At 38.0% G+C, this 12723-nt stretch overlaps 1 protein-coding gene across 1 annotated transcript in view; it reads right to left on the bottom strand.

Annotated features, from left to right (window-relative positions):
* Positions 1 to 12723, bottom strand: part of LOC111153278 (DENN domain containing 4A) — a 123768-nt gene that overhangs the window by 22133 nt on the left and 88912 nt on the right. The window contains exons 21-23 of the mRNA XM_022512201.1: positions 10352 to 10468; positions 9490 to 9621; positions 3312 to 4411 (exon numbers count right to left, since the gene is read on the bottom strand). Coding sequence (XP_022367909.1) covers positions 3312 to 4411; positions 9490 to 9621; positions 10352 to 10468 — 1349 coding nt within the window. The remainder of the gene's footprint in view (positions 1 to 3311; positions 4412 to 9489; positions 9622 to 10351; positions 10469 to 12723) is intronic.

The raw sequence follows: 12723 nt of genomic DNA on the forward strand, positions 1-12723 counted from the left end.
CAGGGTTGTCTTTCCCTTGAGAACTGGTTTTATCAATTAACCAATTACTTGATAAATCAAGTAATCCTGGATTTTATTTTGGCACTGTGAATGTTATGCTGTGTGGTTGGGTACTGTTATAATATCTTGGAGAACACTGATGCTTTTGTTATAGCAGGATTTGTTACTGAGTTATTATGTTCAGTTATGTTCAGACTGTAATTTGTGTTTCAATTTTTGTAGACAGTGACTTAATTCTTAGTCACTTCTGTAAGACTTGTCTCTGCTGGTTCACTTTTATCCTATGTTATGTGCAGCTCAAGAGCTAGGCTTGACACTCGTGTGGGCCATTCACAGAATCTGGGAATCCCCTTCTCTCAGATTCCCCTCAAACTCTCCAACTCTCAGATGTCCACTTCTCTGGCTCCTTTGTCCAGGAACCAGGGGGTTTCTCTTGAATTTTCATCTGCCAGGGCTGTCACACTACACTGTGACTGGAGCCTGCTCTTGGGGTAGAGATGCATGAGAAAAGAAAATGGGGAATTCACATCTGTCTGTGTCCCCCCCACAATCTGCCTGGTTTTTCAGAATCCTTAGATATTTGGGTTTTTTTGTTTTGTTTTGTTTTGTTTTTTGTTTTTTTTTTGCATCTTGTCTGGGGTTTTCAGTTATAATCAGTGGGAGGGATGGGCTTTAGCAGCTTTATGTCTCCAGTGGAGCTAGGACTATCACCCTCACTTTTATTTTGATTTTTTAAAAAGATTTTATTTATTTATTTGACAGACAGAGATCACAAGTAGGTAGAGAGGCAGGCAGAGAGAGAGGGGAAGGCAGGCTCCCTGCTGAGCAGACAGCCCGATGCAGGGCTCGATCCCAGGACCCCGGGACCATGACCTGAGCCGAAGGCAGAGGCTTTAACCCACTGAGCCACCCAGGCTCCCCTATTTTGATTTTTTTTTTAAAGATTTATTTATTTATTTGAGAGAGAGAAAAAGAGAACCCACAACACACACACACACACACACACACACACACACACACACACACACTCTCTGACACCCTGCCCCCCATGAGAGGGGCAGAAGGAGAGAATCTTTTTTTTTTTTTTTTTTTAAAGATTTTATTTATTTGTCAGAGAGAGAGGGAGAGAGAGCGAGCACAGGCAGACAGAAAGGCAGGCAGAGGCAGGTTCCCCGCCGAGCAAGGAGCCCGATGTGGGACTCGATCTCAGGACGCTAGGATCATGACCTGAGCCGAAGGCAGCTGCTTAACCAACTGAGCCACCCAGGCGTCCCTAGAAGGAGAGAATCTTAAGGCAGACTCCCCACTGAGCTCAGAGCCTGATCCCACAACCCTGAGATCATGACCAGAGCTGAAACCAAGGGTCTGTTGATGCTCAACCGACTGAACCACCCAGGCGCCCCTCACCCTCATTTTTAAAGATGATATTTGCTGGGTGTAGGAAAATAGGGTGACAGTTATTGTCCTTCAGTGCTCAGAAGGAATCTTTCCAGGGTCTCCTGATAGCAAAGAAAAATTCAGGTGATCCTAGTATTTAAATTAGCAAGAGGCTTCTTTGTTCAGAAGACAAGTGGCAGTTTCTTACTGTTTTTCCATTTGAAGGTAAGATAGCTCTTTTCTCTGATTACTTTTAAGATTTCCTCTTTGTATTCCATTTTCATCTGTCTTAAAATTAGATACATAAGTATGGTTTTCTTTGCATTTATTCTGCTTGACATTTGTAGATCTTCTAAATATGTGAGTTGCCATCTTTAATCACTTCAGAAAAATTTTTGGCAATTCACTTTTTAAATGTTCCTCCTATCTCATTCTGTCCTCTTCTGGAACTCAATTACATCAGTGTTAGACATTTTCACTAAATCCTACATTCGTTTTTTTAATTTTCCGTTTGATTTCCAATCTGCTTCAGAGTGGATATTTTCAACTGAGTTTCCATCTAGTTTACGAACTTTCTTTTTCTGTATTTTGTCTGCTGTTAAATCCAACTATTGCATTTTTAATTTCATGTCTTTTTCGGTTCTCAAGTTTATACTTGATTTTTTTAAATAGTTAATTATCTGGTGAAATTTTCTACCTTTGCAGCTGTTTTTCTTCAGCTTTCCCTTGATGTTCTCGAACATATTAGAATTATTTCAAAGCCTCTTGCTAATTTAAATACTAGGATCACCTGAATTTTTCTTTTGTTTTCTAAGTTATGGTCCTGTCTCCGGGTACAGCATTTTTAATTAAATAATATAAAAAACTATAAGGACTCCAGATGATATTCTGTTCCTCCCGAAAGGACACAGTCTTTCATGTGTCAGATAGTCTGATAGTCCAATCACAGGCTGACCTGAGTCAAGCCTAGGCTGCAGTTTTGGTCAGGTGTAGTCCAACTCTGGTTTGCCAATGCTTCTAAGGCATGGCTCTGCAGGACTTCCAACAAAGGACTTGGTGTGGTTACCAAAGCTCTTCCGGCTTCTATCTCCTCCACCTGCCCCTAAAATTTATAAACTCTTTGTGACTATTCCCAGCACCACGGAACTGCTGAAAACTCTTCTTTGTCAGAGACTTTCTGCTTACTTTTTTAGTCTCCTGCCTCATGCAGTATCAGTATTTGGAAAAAGTCTTGAAGGAAAAAAACCAGTGTACCTGAGGACCCTCAAGCCTCCATTTTCATCTGTCCAGTTCCACAAGATCCAAAAGTTCTGTGTCCCCCGCCAGCTCTCCTCAGTCCTTCAAGGCAAAACCTGGATTTGCAACCCCTTGTTCTCAACAAACGCCCTCAGGGGGAAGCAGCTGTAGAACTTCGGGCTCATCTCTGCAATTCTGGCTAGAATCTTGCACCTCTACTTTCTAGTTGCTTTAGCAATTCTCTGATTACTTTAAACAAAATTTTTATATTTCATTTAGCTCTTTGCTCTTGGGAGATGTGTATATAGGTCTATCACAAGCTACTCCATCTGAACTAGGAGGAAAAGTCCTATGTCAGCCAGTAATTTTTGAAGGCATGCTAGACACTACCTGAAAAAAAAAATCTGCATTTTGAAGGAAATAATAAAGCTCAGTAAGCATTTTCATATGACACTGATTTTTACTCCAGCTACAAGTCATTTTCTTTTAAAACTATACTTATAGTATGTTTGTAACATAACCTTAATGAATTTGCATTCCTTATTATCTAAGTTCAAGTTGTGATACTTATAAACTTTATGCGTTCAAAGAGTCTTTTTGGTAAAGTTGTGTTCAAGGAGCATGGTAAAAATGGGACATTTTTGCAAGAAAGGGACTTTGGTGGTGGAGGAAGGCAAAAGGGAAAGTAGAAAACTTACTTTAGATGATGTGGTATACATGGTGAATCTTGAATACCATTTGCTGGCTTTCTCTGCAACTCCTTTCCCAGCAGTGAACATACTGTTCCTTAGAACATCTAGTTTAGGTACCAGCAGTGTATCTAAATTAAATGAAGGTGATGAATGAGTTAATGCATCTTGAGATTCTTCCCTAAATGGGCAAGAAGGTGAGAAGGCTGGAGAAGACCAGAGTCTGTCCCGTGGTCTCTCCTCAGTTTTTGTATAACTTTTAGATTTGGTAAGTCTCATTGGCCTTGGAGAATGGGGAGGCAGGCTAGATCTTCTGCACGCCTTGACCAATGTTGGACTTTTCTTACTGGTTGATTTGTCATCACATGCCCGTTGTAAATCGATGCTTGGCGTGCGGCTGGTCAAAGGACTGCTCATGTTATTCATATACATCACAATCTCTTCGGCTAAGTCACGCCTGGCAGATGGTGTTGAAACGCTTCTGCTATCTTCGTCATCCTCTTCTTCCTCCTCTTTTTGCTGCTGTTCAGTCTCAGCAACCAAAAGAGAGAGGGGATCAAATCCTGTGGCAACATCCGTTTTTTCAGAAGGTTTTACTGAAAAGCTGCTGCTCACACGCTGAATCCTCTTGGGGTTTTGCGAAGCAGGGTATCCCACTTTTGATCCATCTGTCTCACTGTCTAAGTCTTCCAAATCAAAAATAACAGGAGAATCCACTTTATCTGCCAAACAATGAGAACCATCGAAAGGTGTATCGTCATCACTAGATTCCTTTTCTAGACTGTCTCTTTTTGATCTTAAAGGTGGCTTCCCAATATCAAGACTAGTTGGTCTTGTGCTTTTTGAGATAACGTTTGAAAGAATTTTTGCATCAGCTCCTAGTTTTTCGACCATATCTCCAGGGTTTGCCTCCTGGTTGATTCTATTGAGCATGAGTCCCATCAGCACTCCTCCACTAAGATTGCGGTTTCTGCTTCCCCAGGACAGTTGCTGCTGCAAATTAGGTTCATTGTCACTTTTATGTCTTTTCCTGAAGCACCCACTTTGACTGTTTCCTGTTTCATTTGTACCTTCAAAAGATGATAGCAACAGCAGCTCAGATGTACTTTCTGAAAAACAAGAAGAGTGCTTTTAGCGATGAAAAATGTAATGGGCAGATATATCTTAAATATTTAAAACACTAAGAATGAAAATGATAATAGCAAATACTCGCGGAGTGCCTGCTATTTGACAGACACTATAACTAGGCACTTGACTTACATTATCTACTGTAATCATGCCAACATCCTTATGGGATGAGAGGAAACTGCCACTCAGACAGATGAATTAGCTAGCCTAAAGTTACCCAGTCCGTAAGTGATGGAAGTGGGATTCAAATATAAACGGTATGTGCTGAGACATAAGCATGTACTGCTTTTTAAAACTTTTAAATTAAGATTAATATTTACCTTTATTAGAATGGGAGATACAGGCTTTCAGAGAAGAAATACGTCACAGGAATAAAAGGCATAGCAGGGGGAATATGGTCAGTGAGATTGTAATAGCATTGTATGGTGACAGATGGCAGCTACAACTGTGGCGAGGACAGCATACGTAGAGAAAAGCTGAATCACTATTCCGTACGCTGAAACTAATGTAACACTGTACTCAAAAAAAATTTTTTAATGTACCTTTCTTATATTTAATAATAATAATATATTTATATTAATTCCACTAAATTGATTAGACAATGGTTATACAATTGTGGTTAAACTAGATGACCTTTAGATTCTGAATCTTCTACCTATAAAAATGAAAAACAAAACCAAAAATGCTAAACCAAACCAAATAAAAGGCAGCTATGTTAGCTTTATCCATATATAAGGATTATTTTAAAACTCTAAATCTTATGACTATAGATGTGGCTAAATAATTTTACCTTTATTTTATATATGGTTTGCAAATTTATACCGGTTAAATGTGAATGGCTATTTTCTACTCAGAAACTTTTCACTGCTTTTTGCCAAATTACTCAGGAACTAATGCTGAAAGCAGCAAGTCAGATTTCTGATCACTTTAATTGTCCTTATTTTGTGGGGGTCTTCTAAAGCATTAGTCTAGGTATGGTATTGTCAACTATTCTTTTTATATGCTTATCCAGCAGAACTAGTGTGCTATAACAAGGCAATTACTAAAAATGTGCCTTTTTCCTGCCATGTGATGCATTTAGGTAACAGGATAGGCCATAAAAGGGAATACTGGAGACCATAAGAGCCTACAAACTAGTAATGTAATAAGCATATACCATTAACAAGGAAAATAGCATAGCAGAAAGGTAAAGTCTATTCTTTGTTTCTTTATCACCTTATGACTAAGGGCATGAGAAACCAAAAGTATACTTTCTTGTAACATTCTAGGAAACCTTCTGTTTGACAGATTAAATATCATCAAAGACTTGGAGGGAGTTTATAATCCTAAAACAGTACACTGGGATTGCACTTAAATCGGTGGGCAGGGGATCCCCTTGCAAAGTCAAAACCATGTTACGGCCTGAAGACAAATAAAGCTGGTTATCCAACTATACCAGGGGTTGCCAAACTATGGTTCTGAGCCTAATCTGGCCTGTGGACCGTTTTTGCACAGACTCAAAGGATTTTACGTTGACAGTCACATACCACAAAGAAGAACATGTGACAGAATAGGATGTGGTCTGCAAGGCCTAAAATACTATCTGGCCATGTACAGTTAAGTTAGTCCAATCCCAGGTTCATATGCATGCTAATTCCACCAGACTATGCTGGGTGCTGCATGTCTCTAAGAGCCAAAAACGATTTCAATTCCTTGAGTCAGGTGGTTCTATGACACAATTCTGGCCAGTAGTGTTAAAGTGGTAATTACTGAAGGTTTCTGGATAATTTTTGTTTTCCGGACAAAAGGGGATAGATGTGGCTGGCGGTTGGTTCCCTTCCCCATTTTTTTTCTGCCTCACACAGACTGGTGATGCATGAAGTTGCCAGTGCTCCTATTATAAATATGGTCAGGTCCAGAGAACTGATGGCGAAGCCCTGGAATTAACATCTTGAGCAACTGTTTACCTTTGAATTTCTTAATTGAGGAGAAAACCCTTGATGTGTGTAAGTGACTGCTAATCATATTTCCTGAGTCTTAAACTGAAAGAATTCCTAGCTGAAATACTAGCCCCTTTTCAGATTTAGAACGTTCTATAATCCCTTCCTACCACATAGCCTTTCACACATTGCTTCCCTCTGCCTGGAAATCTCTCTCTCAATTCCTCCTTTGCAATCCCTGCTCTGATTTGTTGTTGACTCAGACTTCATATTTGCGAAGGAAGTCTTCCATGACCAACGACCCCCCCCCCCCAAACCCAGGACACATCCATTTATTTTATGTTCTTGTAGAAACTTACAGCCCTTCTTCACAGTATTTAATCTCAGAGCCTTTTTACATTTACTTGATTATTCGATTAATGTTTTCCCATCTCTCCACCTGCTTTCTCCATGAAGGCCTAAGGGACTGGACCATGTTTTTTTTTTGTTTTGCTGTTCCTTATCATATCCCCAGAAACACCCAACATCTGGTTACATATAGCAGGAGCTCAAGGACTAATTAGTGAATGAACACTGTCTGCTGGAAAACAACTGTCAAACAGACCACCCCAGAATTTGACACAGTATAATGTATTATAATACAACATACTATAGCTAAATATCGTAGCTAAAGATAAAAAGTTAAATAGCAACCAGAATTAGGCTTAGAAAAACATCTCTGAGTAGGTTTTATTTCAGAATAAATTTTCTTGTGGTTCAACTCTCAGTTATTCAATATACATTTATCAAAATGTTAAATTCTCAATGTAATCGTGAAGTAACTACAGGGTGATGATTTTATTTCAATATTGAGTTAAACATGAAGATATCTCTTTCACTCCAGTATCTTTTAGAAGCTATCAGATACATAGCTATTCATATATATATAGCTATTCATATTATACAGTCATATAAAATATCCATATGTTGTACTACAAAACATAAACCTAAAAAATCCTTTGACTCCTTGCATGTACTAGTATATAAGAAAAGCATTATTGAGAAATAAGTATTCCTATAAATCCCATATACAGTAGTGATAAATCCATAGAATTTAACAGATGGGAATGCTTTCAAGCCCAAAATCTCAAAGATGAACTAATAACTCTAATTCACACCTAGGAAACCTCTATTACAGGCTTTTAAAACCTGACTTGTTAAGCATAAAGGGTAACCAAAGTCAGATGATGAGTCAGATGCTGAATACTATGACAAAATGCCAGGATCAAAGGATGGTTTACAATTATATTAAAACAGGGGTCATAAAAGCAGATCTTCAGAAAAAGGCGAGCATGAATAGACAGTAATAAAAGAACAATAAGGCAAAGGCTACCAAAGGCAAGTTATTATGGGTTATAATTAGACACTGACTAGGTTGTGAGGCAATTCCATGATCCCAAGAAAACAAATTTTAATGTTTAAGTTGTAACAATGATCTAAGAAAGAAATGCGAAGAAAGTTACAGATCATTTAACTTTTTTTTTTAAACAGCTAGAGCAGGTGAGTCCGCACACTTTTTCTGTCGAGGGCCAGACAGTAAATGTTTCAGTCTTTGCAGGCCACACAGTCTCTGTGGCAACTACACAGCCCTGCTGATGGACTGCAAAAGCAACCAGACTGTACAAAAATGAGTGAGTGTTATTATGCTCCAATAAACCTTTGTTTGTGAACACTGATGTTCGCCTTTCATGTTAATTACCATGTCACAAATACTATTCTTTTTCTAATTTCTTCAGTCATTTAAAAATGTAAAAGCCGTTCTTAGCTCATGGGCTTGTATAAACAGAGGCTGCAGGCCCAGTGTGGCCCATGGGCCATAGTCTGCCTACCCCTGAGCTGGAGGCATATCTCACTATGCTGCAGAAGAACAAGGATCACTGTAGCAAGGCCATGTATAAACAGAGAGATTACAGCCTTGACAGCTCAATCCTTCAAGATTTGTTTAGATCCTGTGTGATACAGAACTGAGCTAATACCAACATAAAATAGCATATAAAATAGCAGGCTCGTAACACTAGGAGCTTTGAATGCTATGTCTATTTAACCCCCCAAAAACTGCTCTGATGAAAAATTTGTGAGACCAAGCGTTATCTCAAATCCAAAACTGACCTTTCCATTAACTAGCTGATAATTTACATGACCTGCCAACAGCCAGATTATGCCTTAATTTTCTCATTAATATAGTGCTAATATCCCTTCATGAATATAAGCATTGCTGTATTAGTAAACATAAAATAATACATAGAAAGCACTTTTTTAAAAAAGGATTTTTATTTTATTTATTTGACAGAGAGAGATCACAAGTAGGCAGAGAGGCAGGCAGAGAGAGAGGGGGAAGCAGGCTCCCCGCTGAGCAGATAGCCCGATGCGGGGCTCAATCCCAGGACCCTGCGATCATGACCTGAGCCGAAGGCAGAGGCTTTAACCCACTGAGCCACTGAGGCGCCCCTAGAAAGCACTTTTTAAAAAAAAATTTTATATCTGTTTTATATATATATAGAGAGAGAGCATGAAGCAGGGGGGAGGGGCAGAGAGAGGGGGAGAGAGAATCTCAAGCAGACTCCCCGCTGAGTGTGAAGCCTGACTTGGGCTTGATCCCATAACCCTGAGATCATGACCTGAGCTGATATCAAGAGCTGGATGCCCAACTGACTGAGCCTCCCAGGTGCCCCAAAAAGCACTTTGAAGAGAAAAAATATTAGGTATTGTTATCTAAACTATCTTGAGGACTATCCTTTTACTTCTGAAAAAAGTACGGACAATAATGAAGATTAGAGAACTCTATGCTTCATTTAAAAATTGGGGGTGTAAGTTACCCTCAGATGGATCATCTCACCTGCTCCCATTTCCCCCTTCCAGAAAGTCCCAATAGTCTAAACTCAAAAGATGGTATGTGGCTTGTAGGTTTGTCCTTATACTGTGTTAAAACAAAAGCTTGAACAAAATATAAAATACAGAATTCAAGCTACTAAGCTATACAATGAGAGGCTTTGCAAATATATAAAAAATAATCCTAGAGATTTATAAAGACTTAAAAAAATTCACTAGAAATACAGCTATAAGATATTCTGCATATAAAAGAGGTATACTATTCAACTCACCTGTGCTTTCTCCTGATATTTTATCAGCACCATTGTTATTTGTACCACTGGAGCGAACTATACTGGAAGAACTTTGATAATTGAGCTTAGGAAGACAATCAGCACTTCCTTTGGCACTCTCGCTCTCTGACACTGCAAGATTAAAATGAAAGTGTTAAGATAAAAGCTATAAAGAAGCTATTTAGCTTTTATTTATTTAGCTATTATACTATTACAGAAGGAACAAAGAGAAGTAGCTTTTAGTTGTAAATATTTCTATCTGATAATAGGTGATAAGAAAATACCAAATACCTCTCTATTTGCTGATCACAAATAAATGATTAAACTTATTTGAGGCCTTAAAGTGTTTCAACTTACTAAGTACTGGTCATGCGTGAGGTCCACACATACATTTTACATTTCTTCTTTGGTTGTGAAACACTGCTTTTGATGGAGGTAGGCAAGGGAGAGAATATGAGTTGCAGACCATTAACACAACCACTAAATAAAAATATTGTTAAACCTTAGAAAAGAGTCACTGTTTGAAGAAATACATATATATTTCTACTATAAGAAGCGTAGTAATTGATCAGAGAGTGTTGTGTGACTGAGGCTGTACACTTCACACAGTAAGTATGCCTGGGTGGTGCAGTTGGTTGGCATTGGACTCTTGGTTTCAGTTTAGGCTGTGATCTCAGGGTTGTGAGATGGAGTCTCGTGTCAGGCTCCATGCTCAGCACGGAGTCTGCTTAAGATTCTCTTTCCCTCTCCCTCTGCCCTACCCTTCCTCCCTGTGCTCTCTCTTTTTCTAAAATAAATAAATAAATCTTTAAAACAAAAAAGGTTCACAAATTTATTCAATATCAACTTAAGAAATACCTACAGGAACTAGAATCACTCCCCTTCTTATCTTTTTCTTCTTGAATTTCCTCAGTAGATATATCTCCTCTTCTAACTTCATCCTTAGATAATGAATTATATCCAAGATCAGACTGGCCACCTAGGAAAAAAAGAAAAAAAAAAAAAAAAGAAACAAAACCCCTATGCTGTTTATCATAAACTTCTTTAGTGAGAACAGCTGGAATTAGAAGCAACATATTGGTGTCCAGGATTACTTATGAGAAATTTTCTGGATAACATCCAATTGAAAGCATTCTTTTGTTAGCTCTCCTCCCCCACCACTATTAATGCAAGAAAAGGATGATCTCAAAATAATTTGTTTTTGGCTCCATACTGCAGTCAAAAGTGATTATGTACATTCATACTACTGTCTGGGCTTCTAAAGTTACAGACAGACCAGATATTCTTTAAGCCTCTGACGTTTCTAGGTGAAAGTCAAAGTTCCAACTAAGCAAAAAATCTGCAGGGAACTCATAACAGAACATTCACACATAGATCACTGGAGCCAAATGTCTAAATGATTCTACCAAAGAAAATGAGTTTATTTAAATGTATTGATAGGTAATTACTTTCTCTGAAAATTCAGTTGGATAATTACTGAATTGTACCTGAGTATAAATACACAGGAATGAGAAAAAAATTAGGCAAACATTGCACTGATATAAGAAGAAAGGCCCTCTGTAGTTTCTGCAAATTGTTTTCACTAGATTAGCATCAAAACATAAGGTTTTAAATCCTAGTTCTCCATCTTAGGAGACATGATTTTAAGTAAACCACCTAACCTTTTGGTTTGGATTTCAAGTCCCCAGATTTCCAACACACAGAGCATGGTTATGATTATATGAGAGAGACTATATATGGAACGGCTTTATAAACTGGTATTGAACTGTATAAAGAAATTTATATTATCACTAGGTATTTACTTTAATATATGTTATAATTTTGAGTTTGTATTTTTTCTAATCAAACTTTTGGCTCTGTTTCAACAGAAAATAAAATTTAAAATTATGAAGACAATCTTGATGAAATTCATGCTTTTATTAGATTCTGTACTGCTTTAAAATAGACTTTTTAAAGTCCATAGTTAAAAACAAAAGATAGGGGGCACCTGGCTGGCTCAGTTCGAAAAGTGTGTGACTCCTGATGTTGGGGCTGTGAGTTTGAGCCCCAAATGGGGAGCAGAGATTACTTAAATAAAAATGAGACTAAAAAAATTGATTTCTTCATTTTTTAAAAAGATTTTATTTATTCATTTGTCAGAGAGAGAGAGAGCAGAAGCAGGCAGAGGGAGAAGCAGGCTCCCTGCTAAGCAAGGAGCCTGATGTGGGACTCAAGCCCAGGACCCTAGGATCATGACCTGAGCTGAAGGCAGATGCCCAACAGACTGAGCCACTCAGGCGTCCCTAATTTCTTCATTTTTAAGAGCGAATGCCTGAGGATGACTACTATAACTCCGATTAAATTCACATTGCATGATTAAAAACTAAAACTAGCCAAGGAAGAACAACTATGAAAATTACATTTCAACACAATTTGTTTACATTTATTACTCTTTAAAGTAGGCAAAAGAAGAGACGGACCAAGATAATATTACCATTTGTAGAGATAGAAGCCTTCATATTTCATTATTTATGCTTGGATTTTTTAATTTAAAATTTCTTTCTGTTAAGAGGTGGCTCTTACACTCTGTTCAAAAGTCATGGGATGCCTGGGTGGCTCAATCAGTTAAGTGTCTGCCTTTGGCTCAGGTCATGATCTTGGGGTCCTAAGATTGAACTCTGAGTCAGGCTCCCTGCTCAGCAGGGAGTCTGTTTCTCCCTCTCTCTCTGCTCCCCCCTCTCCCCATCACTTAAGTTCTCTCTCAAAAAAAAAGAAAAAAAAAAGTCATGTGTCTTTTTAAAATGTACTAATGGAAAGGACAAAATCATTCAAGAAATTGTGTCAGTTTTAATTCTTAGAGAAAACTTATGTACTAATCTGATATTTTAATGAAATTAATAGTATCTTCAGTGCTAGAATGCTATAACTTCTATATGTATTTGCAAGTTTTTATTGTACCTTTTTAATATAGTTTAAAACTCACAAGAAATTGCAAAAATAATACAGTACAGAGAGTTCCTGTGTACTCTTCACCCAGCTCCCGTCAATAATATTATCTTACAAGAAACATAACACACTGTTAAAACCAGGAAGTTGATGTTGATATGTACTAGTAACTCTGATCAGGGCTATTAAGTTTCTTTTTTAAAAAACTCTAGTAACATTTTCATAATTACGAATTTACCCTAGGAAAGTGGCAAGATACAGAGATCTGTGTGCTATCCAGAGTTAATTGGATTACCATGGACTAAATAC

This window comes from Enhydra lutris, unplaced genomic scaffold (genome assembly GCF_002288905.1).
Source record: "Enhydra lutris kenyoni isolate GAN:26980312 unplaced genomic scaffold, ASM228890v2 scaffoldscaffold31, whole genome shotgun sequence".
NCBI lineage: Eukaryota > Metazoa > Chordata > Mammalia > Carnivora > Mustelidae > Enhydra > Enhydra lutris.